The sequence below is a fragment of the Arabidopsis thaliana genome, chromosome 3 (genome assembly GCF_000001735.4).
Source record: "Arabidopsis thaliana chromosome 3, partial sequence".
NCBI classification, from domain to species: domain Eukaryota; kingdom Viridiplantae; phylum Streptophyta; class Magnoliopsida; order Brassicales; family Brassicaceae; genus Arabidopsis; species Arabidopsis thaliana.
This window is the reverse complement of record NC_003074.8, coordinates 8,426,486-8,443,015: the sequence shown is the minus strand read 5'-3', so window position 1 is coordinate 8,443,015 and position 16,530 is coordinate 8,426,486. Positions and strand designations below refer to the sequence as shown.

Here is a 16,530-nt window from a genome sequence, read left to right as displayed (position 1 = left end):
TTCTCCTCATTATTAATTACTACTATATATATGGTTTGTTGTTGATCACTGCTGTCAACAAATATCAAGTCACAAATATATTATCTGTATACTTTAGGTGAGCTATAGCTTTTGGCAATTTTATAGTTAACTAATGCTACTATTGTAAAGATTGGAGTAGATAAATACTTGACAGTGAATCCTTTGGCAGATAGAATATCAAAAAGGTTTCGCATACAAGATTGTGCATGGAGTGTATGAATTGGTCATAAAGCTCCACGAGTACTGCTTATTTTTTTCCAAAGTAAATCTCTCTTTTATTCAACAAACTTTCACAAATTGGCACACCAAACAAATCAATAATCAATACTAGTATTTCAGGTCAATCAAACATTGTATAGATCGAAAAATATAAGCAATCAAACGTTGTGGATGCCTCTCAGGTGACACAATAAGCAGAAGGGAATCCTCTGTATGAATCCGCAAATGCAGCTACGTTCCCTGGACGCGAGAACACCAACTGCAATGTATTGTACTCAAAGTTGTCAAAACCTCACATTTGATTGCATGAAACTAAAGAATCATGCGTTATTTTTAATGGTCTATGTCAATGTTATTACCTGGTAGTTTCCAAGAGTAAGAGTCTTGAATCCAGCTGCGCAATAATCAAAATAATATTCCCACGTCCTTACGAATTTGTCATCAAATCCAAGAGCCATGATTTGTCTGCACCAATAATAGTTATGTTGAAAATATGAGTAAACAGAACAAAAACAGAGGAAATGCTTTAAATATTTTTTTTATCTTACTTCTGTCTCGCCAAGAAGTTCTTCCTCCACAATCTCAATGTTTGGTAGTAATGAATCCCAATGTTCTCAACATGTTCGATGCTGTATTAACTTAAGTGTTAGATTGATTTAACAAAGAGATTGCGGAAAAGGTTATACACAAACATTTTTACCATAGCCTAGAAGAAGAGGACATGGCTGTAGTGACTCTGGCTAAAGAAGGAAGGCATCCACCAGGGAATATGTATTCTTTAATGAAATCTGAACTTAGTCTGTACTCATTGTAACGCTCTTCGGGTATCGATATGAACTGTTACAGTCAAAACATCATAAAAAGGCTCAAATGATTATGAAATGTTTTGATAATGTCTCGGAAGAGAAATAAGGAAGAGCTATATATTACCTGCAAGACTATTAGGCCATTTTCTGCAAGTGCGGCTTCACATCGACTGAAAAACATCTCCATGAACTCATGTCCGACCGCTTCTAGCATCTCGCTAAAATGTTCAAAAATGTCATCTTATAAGATAGATTAACTACAGAGCCATATTAACAGAGGGAAAATGAGAGTTTTCTTTACCAAGATATAATTCTGTCATATTTCTGAGCATCAGATAGTTGGCGATAATCGCGGAGCTCAAAAGTAATCCAGTCCTATCATTCAGAAGTTATATAGTTAGTCATACATAGCCTTGGAGATAAGAAAGCAGATCAAGAAATGGATTATGTAAACCTGAAGTCCAGCTTCTTTCACTTTTTCTTCAGCATATTTAAGCTGTTCAATAGATAGCGTAATCCCGGTGTATTTGCATCCAGTTCTTCTCACAACTTCTATGGCCAAAGTTCCCCATCCACATCCTATCTCTAAAACCTCGTGGTCCTTCTCTATTCTCGCCTGAAATGTCCCTCTTCGGTTATTCAAGAAGAGATAAAAAACCACAAGTTGTTGTTCTAAATCAAGAAAATGCTTTACCTTATCAATCAGAAGCGAGATTTTTCTCATCTGTGCAGTTCTCAGATCCTCATCATCCGACTATGATCATTGTGAATGGTTGAAGTCAGAATCATAGTCAAGTCAGAGAAACCAAAAAAAAAAAAAAAAATTCCCTAAAAACATTTCATGGTCACCTTGAATACTGCAGAGGAGTAAGTCATGGTATCATCCAAGAAGAAACCGAAAAGCTCGTTGCTCTGTGAATTAACCAAACAGAGAATTTGATTATGAACTCAAACAAAAAGGAAACAGAGATATAAGAGAGATGGAGGCTCAGGGCCTCAAGCTACATACAAGGTCATAGTGACGAGAAATGTTTCTACGAGCTTGTGTTAGAGTGTTCTGCCTAGAGACATGCTTTAGAAAATACTTTGCAGATGCTAAACCCGCAGTTAAAAACATCGGTGTCCACCATCCCCTGCGAGAATTGAAAAGCTTAGGAGACAAAGCTTGCATGCCAATCCTTAATGCAGAAAAATTCAAAGCTTTTACCTTTTCTTACTAAGATTTGATTTTGTATCTCTGTTAGCAATGAGAATCTGCAGAAAGTTTCATTAATTAAACAAACTCGAAAAGACGAAAAACTCAAGTATCTATGCTTCTACATGTATATATTATGTACCATAATCAGATTTAAAAGTCCTGATTCTTTATCAACGAAAGAAAAATCTCCATTGATATAAGCATCTGCAAGTCCTAAATCCGCTTGTGTCATAACCTGAAAATCAAGAATCAAGAATCAAAGTTCAAAGATCATGGAATAATAAAAGACTATTCCAACTATTCATTGTCATATTTATATATATGTACCTTCCAGTAAAATTGAGGACTGTGAATCTTGAGGATAGATTTTAGAGGACAAGTAGAATCCTTCCCTCCGAATGTGAACATTGTTCCTCCTTCTTCTAGTATTCTGTTAAGTCCATAGCGGTAAGTAATAATCTAACATAATATAATCTAAGTTGAGAAGGTAGGGTGAGCCTCACGTTACAGAACCGGTTGATATGAATTGTCCCAAGAATCTTGTAACGAAAAGCCGAGCTCCTGTTTCTGTCAAGGAAGGGACCATATGTCGCGGATTGTTCAGAAGAGCAGTTTCTTTGCCTAACAAACCTCGTGCAGCAGCCATACCAGCCTGAATTAGACAATTAACAAAGTGAATTATATTACAAAATGTAATGTGGAGTAAAGAGAAAGAGCTTTGATTGTATAGAATTTGATCATTGCCTTTAGTCCATCTTCATGGAAACCATAGCCTGAAAGAAAATTTAGCTAGAGATTATTAGACAAGGACAAGAGGGAATTGATTTGTTTTAGGTTATTAAAATCTAGGATTTACCCTGATATGCACCACAGAACCATATGTTACGTTTGCCTTGAATCTTGTGAAGCTCTTGTGAAGCTGTCCAAGCAGCAACTGAAGGTACAGGGTGACCAGTGGTCCATTTGAGCAACGTTTTCTTTGGGGTCTCGTCTGGGTTAAGTGTTACAAAGAATGGTTCACTGTTCTCGCCAAGGTTCTACACCAGTAGATATCATCAAGGTTTAGCTTAAAGTCATTGATTTGTTGCGAAACCGGTATTTAAAAGCATGTAGATTGTTTTTGTATACCTGAAGTATATTGAGCCAGTATGTTACACATACTTTCTTTTCCGTACTTCCCAAGAAATTCCACGCACTCCACGCTGCTTGGTTCCTTGGCATCAAATCAATGTCGTGATGGAGATATATATCGCTGCAATTGATGACAAAAATTTAATGAATCACTTCATTTTTTTAATTGAGGATGATATATAAAGTTTTGAATTTCGAACCTGTAAACGTATTGGAAAGCACCAAGAACCCTAGATTCGTCAAACGTTACTTCTTCACCAAGCAATCTCAGAGCATCTGGGGCGTGCATAGCCAATATGCACCTATCGAATACTTCTTTAGACCCATCTCCACTTGTAACAGTTACACAACCATTTTCGGATGTCGAAACAGATTTTACGTCGCAGCTTGTTCTGATCCTGCATCCTAGTCTCTCCAATTCTGTCCTAACCTGATCCGTAGGTAACAATAAGTCAGGGTCAAATGCATATATGCCTTACACAACACAACCATATGTACATATCACTGGTTTATTTTGGAACCTTTGCGACATAAGTCTGAGAACGTCCTGCAACAGTTAGCCACTGTGGCCTCCCAAAGATCTGAAAAAAGAACCGACCAAATTAAGCTAAGGAATACTAAGAAATATTAAAAAGGAGAAAAATGAGAGAGCATAAATTAACCTGAAGAAGATGGTGGTTGCAGCAAAACGAAAGAACAGAGTATGCAGAGAAGCTTAAGACACCGTCTGATGGGCATGACCATATCGAACCGCATATCGGTACCTATTCCACAGACATATATATCGAGGTTACTTCTCGTCCAAGAAAACTTTGAATAACATTTTGTAGGATCAATTAAAGAAAACAGCCTCACCAAGTAAGCTTGCTGAAACAACTCAGAGTATCCACGTGAATTGAGAAATTCTCCTAATGTTTCCTTTCGATCAATATCGGGGTTACCCTCAAGCTCCTCAATGTACTTTAAGACGTCTTCTTTAAATCTAACAATTTCTCTGATCATTTGCCAGAAATACGGATTTAAAACGTTCTTCTTCTGAGCAAATAAGCCCGAGACACCGTTGCGGCTTCCCCATTCACAACCTTTCCCATTGTCAAGGCTCACTGCGAAAGACATGTCTGAAACCTCCATCTCTACTCCAAGATTCTCGAAGAACTCCATCATGTTTGGATATGTAACCTATCAAATTATTTATCGTATCCAAAAGGTCAAGCTAGAACTAACTATACATAAGCAATCTGTAATATGAAGTTTTTGAGTATGTTTCTTACATTGATTCTCATAACATTTTAAGACTAATATTTGTGTAATATAAATCATTTGTGCACAATCCAACAATTCATAAAACTACTTTACCATAAAATTTTACTAATGAACTGGAAATAGTTTGTTAATGAAACTGCTACGAATAGATAAAAATATATTTTGAAAGTTTGAATAGTCACAAGATGATAATGAGTTGTTCTATCATTTTTATGTCATATATAAAACGAATCATAATTTCACAGTAGTACAAGAACGATAAATAAACATCATATCAGTCAAAATTCATAGTTGGTCTCTATTTGAATACCATGTAGGGTCTGATCGTACGACAACAGTTATTTCGAAAATCAAAAATAAAGTTTGACTTAATTAAAAACACCAAACTAAAACTCATAGGTCAAAGGAAAAGAATTCCAATAGCTAGATTTGGACAGATTAATAAAAAAATAATCCAAGTTCTGTGTATCCAAAAATTCTAGAAAGCAAAGTAAAACATAAGTTTGGCAACAAATAAAAAAAGCTTATAATCTACATTGAAAGTTGAAACCAAAACACAACACAAGGCATGGTCCATTTGTGGACCAGTAGACATATAAAGGCAAAAAGCTTCAATTATCATCACATTTTTTCACGGAAAAAAAGAAAATTCCAGAAATGTATTAACTTATTATAAGCTATTTATTTCAATGAAAAAGAAAAATGAGCGAAAGTGAAAGGAATACGTACACGATTAAAGACCATGAAACCAAGATCCAAGTCAACGCCATCGAAACGCACCGTTTTAGCATGACCTCCTAATGACTCTTCTTTCTCGTATAACACAACTTCTTTAACTCCTTGATTCGCAAGTACGTAAGCACTTCCTAATCCACTTATTCCACTTCCTATCACTGCCACTTTCATTTTGTTTCTCCTCTTTTTTTTTCTTCTAATTGTTTGTTAAGAACTATTCAATTTTGTTAATCCCTGCAATGTAGATAAATAAGTTGCATTGACCAAATACATCGGATTAGATTCTCAATAAATTACGAAAAGAAAGAATTTTTTTCATTATAGATATTTAAATTCTACTCTCAGAATACGTGTCTACCATTAAAGATGAGTACAATGAAAAAAAAAAAAAAAGATAGTACAATAGTAGACTCGAATTTATTAGTGACCTTTCTTCTTCTACCTTTTCATAAAACCAAAATATTGAATATTTTATTTATTTAATTTGGAGTCTCTAGATGCTACATTGAAGATGTCAAGATGAGAACAAATGAACAATGGTAGACTCAATCTACAGTGACCTTTCTTCTTCTACTTTCTAATAAACCTCAAAATTCTGGTTGTGAATTTATTTCGAAATCTATTTTATCTTCTTCGACAATCTAATAAGCACAAAGACCAATGAACAAATTTGTTAAAAAAAACAATAAGAGAAATGTAGAGTGATTTTACCTCTTTTTAACACAATGGATTTGGATCTGAAAATGGGAAATTGATTCAGAGTTTGCTGGAATGAGTCTAGCTAGAGAGATATGCTCATTCCCGGATTTCTTGGAATTCTAAAACCGAATATATTTTTTTGTGTGTTTTCAGAAAAAAAAATGGAGGATAAGTTAAAAATGAAAAATGAAGGAATTGTGAATGGGAGAATGAAGAAGGATTTGAAGAGTAAAGAGGAAACACTTGTGCTGAGGAGATAAGCCAAGCCACATTATGTTTTGTTCTTATGTGTGCAAAGCTATATATATAGCCCACAAGTTAAAGCTGTGTTTGGCTCGTTTCAAAACACCCGACGTTTGCGTTTTCTTATTTTTGTTTACTGGATTTTGCTATTTTACCCTCTATGTTTAAAACAATACACATTAATCCTACAATATCGAAAAACCCTGCCCTTTTTAATAAAAAAAATTGAAGGTAAAAGTGCAAAAAAACTGGCGACTTGTTGGATTATTAATGAAAAACTTCCATTGGGCCTATTGTTTAATCTACCACCAATACTATTTTATGTTCAGTTTGTTTATCTTCCACAATTACACCATAGTTAGTTATTCTAAACTTGTTTATCATTTTGAGTCTGATTTATGGCATTTTATTGTTATTGTTAAAAGAAGAAATAACAGTGTTATTCGATAAAAAGAGGAAGTACGAACTATGTTATTTTTATAAAAATTTACATTTTTTTATCAGGATTAGCAATTTATTTATTGATTAAAAAGTAAATTATCTATATATAATTTGATAAAATTTACCATACTTAAAATTACTTTTATTATTATGTTCAAATATACTAGATTTGTCCGTTTAAAATTTAAATTTCATATCCAGCTCATATATATATGATAAATTGATTAAACCAATATTACCTATCTTATTGATATCAAAAATTATTTTACGTTTTGGTTATAAAAGATTTTTCCCATTTTTAAAATGTATATTCTAAAAATTTAGTCAATATTTTTACCAGTCAAGATTTTAATAAAATGTAGTTTCCAATTTAGAAAATGGAAATGCATATGATTCAACTGTAATGGATTTTATTCCTTTTTGTCTCTAATTCTATATCCTTGTTATAGACTTGACGAAAATCTACAACTTTACTTTTTCGGTCAAATATTTTTACGTACAACTTAAGTTCTGTCTACTTGTATATTTCATTATCATAAGCATGTAGCAAAATTATACCATTTTAATCATATTTTTCCTGTGAAACTCATTTTTAACCACATTTCTGGCTTATTATTTTTTCTTTTGATCTTATATTTTTACACACACTTGTTAGTTGCATGGTTTCAGAACACCAAACTGAAAATTGAAAACTATAAAAAAAGAAGGGAAAGATTCTAGGAGCCTAGTGAAGAATAATAAAATTTGGAAGCTGATTTTTCTATTATAAAAAGAACCCATGTGCAAATTTTAAGACGTGGACTGATTGAAGACCCAGCATTCATCGAACAGGTAACATTTGACCACGTCGCTTAATTTCTCAAATGATTATTGCAAATCACATTAAGATTTGGATCCAACCCCTCCAACTATTTCTAGTTTTCTTTAGGGTTTTAACTTTTGATCCTCCAAATTTTTTTTTTTTTATAATTTAACTCTTTACATCAAATAAATGTAAATTACTACCGCAATCTCAAATTGCAAACCATATAAATATGTGTATACGTTATCAAAACTACATCATTTAAAATATATTTTTTAAAAGAAAAAAAAACAAAACAATGTTGAAGTAGAAAATTAGACTCATGACCATTAGAATAGTCAAAACATACATAACCAATTTCGCTACAACAGTTTTTGTTAATTATACAGTTTAGAATATATATCAGCGATATCGAGTTTGTTTTGCAATTAATACTTTAGTAACCAAAACACAAAAACTTCACTGCTCTCTTTGCAAAATCTGGATCGCCAGAGAATTCAGCCATCCCCGTCTTTGTTTTTGTAGCCATCCACATCGAAGGATATAGTGACATCATCAGCATCAGATGCGGAACTCCTGCATTCACAAACAGTTCGTTCTCCATCTGGACCTCTTCCTTGACAGATTTCGTTTCGTCCCCCTCATGATTTTTTCTTTTTTTTTGGCAAAGACTTTGTTTTCCATTCAAAAAATCAAAAGGATTACAAAGATTAAGAGTTCATCCAAAGCAAGGAATATTACGACATTGAAAACATTGATAAGAACAAACAGTAGATAAGATAGTTCGACGGCAGTTCGAAGACTCCAAAACATGCGCGGTAAAGCAACTTGCCACATGCAAGTAGATGGTGAGTCGAGACCACATCTACGGACAAACGGGGAAGATGGACAAACGACGTAGTTTTCATAAACTATATATAGAAACATACGATTTGTAAAATTTATACAAATTCAAAGGTTATATATGCGGGTGACTTTTGAGATTGGAGTATTAACTTTACATTTCCTTGATGTAGAGAGCTAAATTGCAAAAGAAAATATTTGGAAACTCTTTTCCACAATAAATATGTTGCCGTTGACAAAATAAATAGATACAAAAAGTCACTTTTTATATACAATGTAAAGTTTTTTATGTGGTATATGACAAGATTCGTAGATTTATAATTTACAATTTCCTGGTGCGAAAACTAGAACATGATTAATTGATATTATGTCTGTCCTAGAGAAGAATTCGAATGAACAAATTATAACGTCAGATATATTTTATTATCTAAAGTTATACTTCTTTTGTGGACTAATCCAAGCTTGTGAAATAGTACTACAAATTCAAAGGCTAGCAACTAGTAACCAAAAATCTAGCAACCAGTAAATCAATCATAACATGTTATATAGTAGGTACACAAAAATCCAGGACACAGAAGGTTCCACAAAAACAAATGAAACTTTGATTTCATAAGATTACAAACAGATAAAAATCTGTTACCTCTAAATCTTATCTCTGATACCATCTACCTTTCATCATAAACTCCTTTTCCAAGAGATCATGTTCCGGGTCATACTCAGCTCTGCAGCACACAAGCAAGTCAAATCACACATCTTCTGATGGATATTTACAATCTCTTAAGATACATTTCTAGTTTAGTTTCAAACCTAGTAACGTCCCAAATCCAAAGTCTTAAAGAGTCATATCAAAACCAAAACACGTTCTTGAAGATTCAGAATTAGGACCCTCCCAGTCGAATCTGACTAGTAAATTTCAGTAACGACACAGAGAAATCACATGGGTGGCCAAAAAGACAAGAATTTGATAATTCTTCTTCTAATCAGAAACTCGAGTCAGGTACAAAGGATAATTATGAAATTAAGAAGAAAAAAATATATGAACATTTCGTTTAATAAAAAAAATAAATATCTTTTCACAATTTTTATTATGATATAATTAAATTTTTAATTACTACTATTATGTGGTTTGTTGTTGATCACTGCTGTCAACAAATATCAAGTCACAAAAAATATTATACTTTAGTTGAATTATAGCTTTTGGCAATTTTAAAGTTTGCATTGATCAAAAAGGTTTAGCAATTTGGTCTGAACTAATACAAGATTGTGCATGGAGTGTTGTACGAATTAATCAAAAAGCTTCACGAGTAACTGGTTATTTTTCCAAAGTAAAGCTCACTTTTATTCAACAAACTTTCACAAATTGGTACACCAAACAAATCAGTAATCAATACTAGTATTTCAGGTCATCAAATATTGTATAGATCGAAAAACATAAGCAACCAAATGTTGTTGCTCTCAAGAGACACAATAAGCAGAAGGAAATCCTCGGTATGAATCCGCAAATGCAGCTACGTTCCCTGGACGCGAGAACACCAACTGCAATGTTTTTTACTCAAAGTTGTCAAAACCTCACATTTGATTGCAAGAAACTAAAGAAGCATGCCTTATTTTTTATGGTCTATGCCAATGTTATTACCTGGTAGTCTCCAAGAGTACGAGTCTTGAATCCAGCTGCGCAATAATCAAAATAATATTCCCATGTCCTTACGAATTTATCATCAAATCCAAGAGCCATGATTTGTCTGCACAAATAATAATAGTTTTGATAGAAATGTGAGTAAACAGGACAAAAACAGAGGAAATGTTTTAAATATCTTTTATCTTACTTCTGTCTCTCCAAGAAGTTCTTCCTCCACAATCTCAATGTTTGGTAGTAATGAATCCCAATGTTCTCAACATGTTCAATGCTGTATTAACTTAAGTGTTAGATTGATTTAACAAAGAGATTGCGGAAAAAGTATATATATAAACATTTTTTACCATAGCCTAGAAGAAGAGGACATGGCTGAAGTGACTTTGGCTAAAGAAGGAACGCATGCACCAGGGAATATGTATTCTTTAATGAAATCTGAACTTAGTCTGTACTCATTGTAACGCTCTTCGGGTGTCGATATGAACTGTTACAGTCAAAACATCATAAAAAGGCTCAAATGATTATGAAATTATTTGATAATGTCTCAGAGAGAAATGAGCAAGAGCTATAAATTACCTGCAAGACCATTAGGCCGTCTTCAGCAAGTGCGGCTTCACATCGACTGAAAAACATCTCCATAAACTCATGTCCGACCGCTTCTAGCATCTCGCTGAAATGTTCAAAAATGTTATCTCATAAGATAGATAAATTACAGAGTTATATTTACAGATGGAGAATGAGTGTTTTTTCTTTACCAAGATATAATTCTGTCATATTTGTGAGCATCAGATAGTTGGCGATAATCGCGGAGCTCAAAAGTAATCCGGTCCTATCATTCAGAAGTTCTATAGTTATTCATACATAGCCTTGGAGATAAAGAAAGCAAATCAAGAAATGGATTATGCAAACCTGAAGTCCAGCTTCTTTCACTTTTTCTTCAGCATATTTAAGCTGCTCAATAGATAGCGTAATGCCGGTGTATTTGCATCCAGTTCTTCTCACAACTTCTATGGCCAAAGTTCCCCATCCACATCCTATCTCTAAAACCTCATGGTCCTTCTCTATTCTCGCCTGAAATGTCCCTCTTCGGTTATTCGAGAAGAGAAACAAAAAAATCACAAGCTGTTGTTCTAAATCAAGAAAATGCTTTACCTTATCAATCAGAAGAGATATTTTTCTCATCTGTGCAGTTCTCAGATCCTCATCATCCGACTATGATCATTGTGAATGGTTGAAGTCAGAATCACAGTCAAGTCAGAGAAACCAAAAAAAAGAGAAAATTCCCTAAAAACATTTTCTTGGTCACCTTGAATACTGCCGAGGAGTAAGTCATGGTATCATCCAAGAACAAACCGAAAAGCTCGTTGCTCTGTGAATTAACCAAACACAGAATTTGGTTATGAACTCAAACACACAAAGGAAACGTGGAAAACATAAGAGAGGTGGAGGTTCAGGCAACATACAAGGTCATAGTGACGAGAAATGTTTCTACGAGCTTGTGTTAGAGTGTTCTGCCTAGAGACATGCTTTAGAAAATACTTTGCAGATGCTAAACCCGCAGTTAAAAACATCGGTGTCCACCATCCCCTGCGAGAATTGAAAAGCTTAGGAGACAAAGCTTACATGCCAATCCTAAATCCTAATTCAGAGCTTTTACCTTTTCTTAGTAAGATTTGATTTTGTATCTCTGTTAGCAATGAGAATCTGCATAAAAGACTTATTAATTAAGCAGAGAAACTTTAGAAATAACTCGAAAAGACGAAAAACTCAAGTATCTATGCTTCTACATGTATATATTATGTACCATAATCAGATTTAAAAGTCCTGATTCTTTATCAACGAAAGAAAAATCTCCATTGATATAAGCATCTGCAAGTCCTAAATCCGCTTGTGTCATAACCTAAGAGACAAAAATCAAGAATCAAGAATCAAATTTCAAAAATCATGGAATAATAAAAAGACTATTCAAAATTTTCATTGTCATATTTATATATTTGTACCTTCCAGTAAAATTGAGGACTGTGAATCTTGAGGATAGATTTCAGAGGACAAGTAGAATCCTTCCCTCCGAATGTGAACATTGTTCCTCCTTCTTCTAGTATTCTGTTAAGTCCATAGCGGTAAGTAATAATCTAACATAATATGATATAAGTTGAGAAAGTAGAGTGAGACTCACGTTACAGAACCGGTTGATATAAATTGTCCCAAGAATCTAGTAACGAAAAGCCGAGCTCCTGTTTCTGTCAAGGAAGGGACCATATGTCGCGGATTGTTCAGAAGAGCTGTTTCTTTCCCTAACAAACCTCGTGCAGCCGCCATACCGGCCTGAAGAGGATGGTTAACAAAATTAATTGTGAGTTATTACAAAATGCAATGTGTCATACAGAGAGGCTTTGATTATATATAGAATTTGATCATTGCCTTTAGCCCGTCTTCATGGAAACCATAGCCTGAAAGAAAAATTTAGCTGAAGATTAGACAAGGACAAGAGGGAAGTGATTTGTTTTAGGTTATTAAAATCTAAGATTTACCCTGATATGCACCACAGAACCATATGTTACGTTTGCCTTGAATCTGGTGAAGCTCTTGTGAAGCTATCGAAGCTGCAACTGATGGTACAGGGTGACCAGTGGTCCATTTGAGCAATGCTTTCTTTGGGGTCTCGTCTGGGTTAAGTGTTACAAAGAATGGTTCACTGTTCTCGCCAAGGTTCTACACCAGTAGATATCATCAAGGTTTAGCTTAAAGTCATTGATTTGTTGCGAAACCGGTATTTAAAAGCATGTAGATTGTTTTGTATACCTGAAGTATATTGAGCCAGTATGTTACACATACTTTCTTTTCCGTACTTCCCAAGAAATTCCACGCACTCCACGCTGCTTTGTTCCGTGGCATCAAATCAATGTCATGATGGAGATATATATCGCTGCAATCGATCATAACAATTTAATGAATCACTTCACCTTTTTTATTAAAGAAGATAAATAAAGTTGTGCATTTCAAACCTGTAAACGTATTGGAAAGCACCAAGAACCCTAGATTCGTCAAATGTAACTTCTTCACCAAGCAATCTCAGAGCATCTGGGGCGTGCATAGCCAATATGCACCTATCGAATACTTCTTCAGACCCATCTCCACTTGTAACAGTTACACAACCATTTTCGGATGTCGAAACAGATTTTACGTCGCAGCTTGTTCTGATCTTGCATCCTAGTCTCTCCAATTCTGCCCTAACCTGATCCGTAGTTAACCATAAGTCAGGGTCAAATGCATATATGCCTTACACAACACAACCAGATGTACATATCATTGTTTTAGTTTGGAACCTTTGCGACGTAAGTCTGAGAACGTCCTGCAACAGTTAGCCACTGTGGCCTCCCAAAGATCTGAAAAAGAGACAAAAATAAGCTTAGAAACACCGATAGAAAGGAGAAAGATAAGAGAGGATTAATGAACCTGAAGAAGGTGGTGGTTGCAACAAAACGAAAGAACAGAGTAAGCAGAGAAGCTTAAGACACCATCTGATGGGCATGACCATATCGAACCGCATATCGGTACCTATTTCACAGACATATGTATCGAGGTAACTTCTTGTCCAAGAAAACTTCGAATAAACATTTTGTAGGATCAGTTAAAGAAAACAGTCTCACTAAGTAAGCTTGCTGAAACAACTCAGAGTATCCACGTGTATTGAGAAATTCTCCTAAGGTTTCCTTTCGATCGATATCGGGGTTACCCTCAAGCTTCTCAATGTAATTTAAGACGTCTTCTTTAAATCTAACAATTTCTCTGATCATTTGCCAGAAATACGGATTTAAAACGTTCTTCTTTTGAGCAAATAAGCCCGAGACACCGTTGCGGCTTCCCCATTCACAACCTTTGCCATTGTCAAGGCTCACTGCGAAAGACATGTCTGAAACCTCCATCTCTACTCCAAGGTTCTCGAAGAACTCTATCATGTTTGGATATGTAACCTATCAACATATATATTGTATGATCAATATCCAAAAGGTCAAGCTAGAACTATACATAAGCAATCTTTAATATGAAGTTTTTGAATGTGTTGTTACATTGATTCCCATAACATTTTAAGACTAATATTTGTGTAATATAAATTTTTTGTGCACAATCCAACAATTCATAAATCTATTATACCATAAAATTTTACTGATGAACTGGAAATAATCTCACAGTCGTACAAGAACCATAAAAGAACAATATGTCAATCAAAATTCATAGTTGGTCTCTATTTGAATACCATGTAGGGTCTGATCGTACGACAACAGTTATTTCTAAAACAATACGTTTTGACATTTTTCTGTAACATCAAAAATACGTTCGACTTGAAAGAAACACCAAACTAAAATTCCTATGTCAAATCTAATTTTTTCCAATTTCTAGATTTGGACAGATAAAAAAATAATCCAAGTTCCGTGTATTCAGGTGCACACAATAAAAAAAAAGAAAAAAAAGTTCCGTTTATTCAAAACTTTAGATAGCAAAGTAAATCATAAATTTGGCAAAAATAAAAAAGTTTATGATATACATTGAAACCAAAAACACAACATAAGGTATGGTCCATTTGTGGACCAAAGTGGACAGGATAAGGCAAAAAGCTTCAACTATCATCACATTTTTTCACGAAAACATAAAATAAAATTCCAGATATATATATATATATATAACTTCATTATAAACTATGAAAAAATGAGCGAAAGTGAAAGGAATACGTACACGATTAAAGACCATGAAACCAAGATCCAAGTCAACGCCATCGAAACGCACCGTCTTGGCATGGCCTCCTAATGACTCTTCTTTCTCGTACAACACAACTTCTTTAACTCCTTGATTCGCAAGTACGTAAGCACTTCCTAATCCACTTATACCACTTCCTATAACTGCCACTTTCATTTTTCTTCTCTCTATTTTCTAATTTTTTGGTAAGAGATAGTATTAAAATTTTGTAATTCCCTGCATTGTAGATAAATAAGTTGCATTGACCAAATTCATCGGATTAGATTCTCAATAAAATTACGCAAAGTAAGAAATTCTCATTATACAGAGTTATTTAAAATCTACCTTCAAAATACGTGTCTACGGTCTACCATTAAAGATGAATACAATGACGAAAACCGAGATTGGTTTTTTGGTTTTTTTTTGAACTTTTCTTGTTTTTCAGAAAAAAAAAATGGAGGATGAATCAAAAATTAAAAATGAAGGAATTGTGAATGGGAGAATGAAGAAGGATTTGAAGGCGTAAAGGACTATTGGATGAGTTTAAGAGGAAACACTTGTGCTGAGAGATAAGCCAAGCCACATTATGTTTCGTTCTTATGTGTGCAAAGCTATATATATAGCCCACAAGTTAAAGCTATGTGGCTCGTTTTAAAACACCCGACGTTTGCGTTTTCTTTTTTTTTTTTAAGGGTTGTCTACAAAAGAAAAATATAGGGTCCCAAAAATATATACGCTAATCCTACAAAATAAAAAATAATAATCGTGCGATTGATCTGTATTTTTAAGAGATTGAAGAAAAAATTACACAAAAAAATGGGGACTAGTTGGATTTTTGCCGAAAGTCCGGTTATTAATGAAATATTCCCTTTATTTTCCATCTATTGTAGTTTTCATCGGGCCTATTGTTTATATCAACCACCATTACTATTTTATGTTCAGTTTGTTTCTTCCACAATTCCACCATAGTTATCCTAATCTTGTTTAGCATTTTTGAGTCTGATTGATGACATGTTCTTGGTGTTTAAAAAATAATGGTTAAGAGAAAAAAGTAATTGTGAAAGTTTGATCTCGAATCGCTTTGGGTTAAGGCTCACTTGGAAAGTGTCTTGGAGTTTTGCTGCCCGTGTTAAGTATCGATAATTTTCTGTCAAGGTATTTTCCTTTAGCACCCTTTAGCTCTGATTTTGCTGATCGTGAACTTCACGCTAATAGAGTATCCGTTTCTTTAGGTTTGTCTAATAGTTACCTTTGTCGAGATCAACAGTTAAGTTTAGTATGAACCCTATCTGAAATTCTCTATCACAACCAATAGAGTGAAAAAGACTGGCATTATGACCCCGTCACTACAGAGTAGGGGTTAGCGGAGCTTTTTTCAACTCTATCTCTCCATTCGCTAATTATCGGGTTCATTCATGTGAACATCAATTGTTTGAATAATTTGCAAACCTCTGATAGTGTGGAAGGAGCGATATTATGACCCTTTCTCCGATAGATGGTTACCATATCTTATTCCAACTGTTTGACCCGTCCGCCTCCCCTGTAGAGCATCTTTTCAAAGGTTCATTTGCTTTGTTTGCGAGAACCGTTTATGACTACACGTTGGTCGAGGATTTCGATAAGTCGAGGATTTCGATAAGTCCGTCTTCAAGGTTGAATTTGCCAAGATCTCAACAGATTTTTTAAATCTTGTAAACTCTTTTAAAAGTACACAGTTCTTTAGAAAACTCATGAAATTTTTATTTTTATTTTCTTGTATTCT

The 16,530-nt window shown here is 34.2% G+C and overlaps 2 protein-coding genes and 3 long non-coding RNA genes across 5 annotated transcripts; 2 read left to right on the top strand and 3 right to left on the bottom strand.

The window, feature by feature from the left end:
* Positions 1–168: 168 nt before the first annotated feature.
* Positions 169–6,580, bottom strand: AT3G23530 (Cyclopropane-fatty-acyl-phospholipid synthase). The gene is made up of 23 exons (NM_113256.5): positions 6,085–6,580; positions 5,368–5,607; positions 4,231–4,554; positions 4,038–4,139; positions 3,897–3,956; positions 3,576–3,805; positions 3,373–3,496; positions 3,101–3,281; positions 2,989–3,017; positions 2,748–2,896; positions 2,572–2,674; positions 2,384–2,479; positions 2,254–2,300; positions 2,056–2,179; positions 1,896–1,958; positions 1,741–1,800; positions 1,501–1,662; positions 1,348–1,421; positions 1,171–1,264; positions 941–1,077; positions 789–869; positions 600–705; positions 169–499 (listed from the first exon to the last, which is right to left on the bottom strand). The coding sequence occupies exons 2-23, from the start codon at positions 5,542–5,544 to the stop codon at positions 419–421; spliced, it is 2,604 nt and encodes an 867-aa protein (NP_188995.2). The 5' UTR covers positions 5,545–5,607; positions 6,085–6,580; the 3' UTR covers positions 169–418.
* A 1,427-nt stretch (positions 6,581–8,007) lies between these two features.
* AT3G04495 lies at positions 8,008–8,458 on the bottom strand. The gene is made up of 2 exons (NR_141100.1): positions 8,327–8,458; positions 8,008–8,131 (listed from the first exon to the last, which is right to left on the bottom strand). It is a non-coding gene; the product is annotated as an other RNA (long non-coding RNA).
* On the top strand, positions 8,145–8,458 carry AT3G04475. Its single transcript, NR_141099.1, has one exon. It is a non-coding gene; the product is annotated as an other RNA (long non-coding RNA).
* A 1,217-nt stretch (positions 8,459–9,675) lies between these two features.
* AT3G23510 (Cyclopropane-fatty-acyl-phospholipid synthase) lies at positions 9,676–15,459 on the bottom strand. The gene is made up of 23 exons (NM_113254.3): positions 15,114–15,459; positions 14,769–15,005; positions 13,685–14,008; positions 13,491–13,592; positions 13,361–13,420; positions 13,040–13,269; positions 12,837–12,960; positions 12,566–12,746; positions 12,456–12,484; positions 12,211–12,359; positions 12,035–12,137; positions 11,839–11,934; positions 11,692–11,738; positions 11,498–11,621; positions 11,341–11,403; positions 11,187–11,246; positions 10,944–11,105; positions 10,790–10,863; positions 10,611–10,704; positions 10,382–10,518; positions 10,228–10,308; positions 10,038–10,143; positions 9,676–9,937 (listed from the first exon to the last, which is right to left on the bottom strand). Exons 2-23 carry the CDS (start codon positions 14,943–14,945, stop codon positions 9,857–9,859), a joined length of 2,604 nt encoding a protein of 867 aa, NP_188993.2. The 5' UTR covers positions 14,946–15,005; positions 15,114–15,459; the 3' UTR covers positions 9,676–9,856.
* Positions 15,460–16,092: 633 nt separating this feature from the next.
* On the top strand, positions 16,093–16,386 carry AT3G04455. Its single transcript, NR_141098.1, has one exon. It is a non-coding gene; the product is annotated as an other RNA (long non-coding RNA).
* Positions 16,387–16,530: the final 144 nt, after the last annotated feature.

Coding starts and splice junctions, on each gene's coding strand:
- AT3G23510 (NM_113254.3), bottom strand. CDS start 14,945: ATGAAAGTGGCAGTTATAGGAAGTGGTATAAGTGGATTAGGAAGTGCT. Junction 10,705..10,789: donor TATGACAGAATTATATCTTG/GTAAAGAAAAAA, acceptor TGAACATTTCAG/CGAGATGCTAGAAGCGGTCG. Junction 10,144..10,227: donor AACTTCTTGGAGAGACAGAA/GTAAGATAAAAG, acceptor TTATTTGTGCAG/ACAAATCATGGCTCTTGGAT.
- AT3G23530 (NM_113256.5), bottom strand. CDS start 5,544: ATGAAAGTGGCAGTGATAGGAAGTGGAATAAGTGGATTAGGAAGTGCT. Junction 1,801..1,895: donor ACTCCTCTGCAGTATTCAAG/GTGACCATGAAA, acceptor CAATGATCATAG/TCGGATGATGAGGATCTGAG. Junction 706..788: donor AACTTCTTGGCGAGACAGAA/GTAAGATAAAAA, acceptor TTATTGGTGCAG/ACAAATCATGGCTCTTGGAT.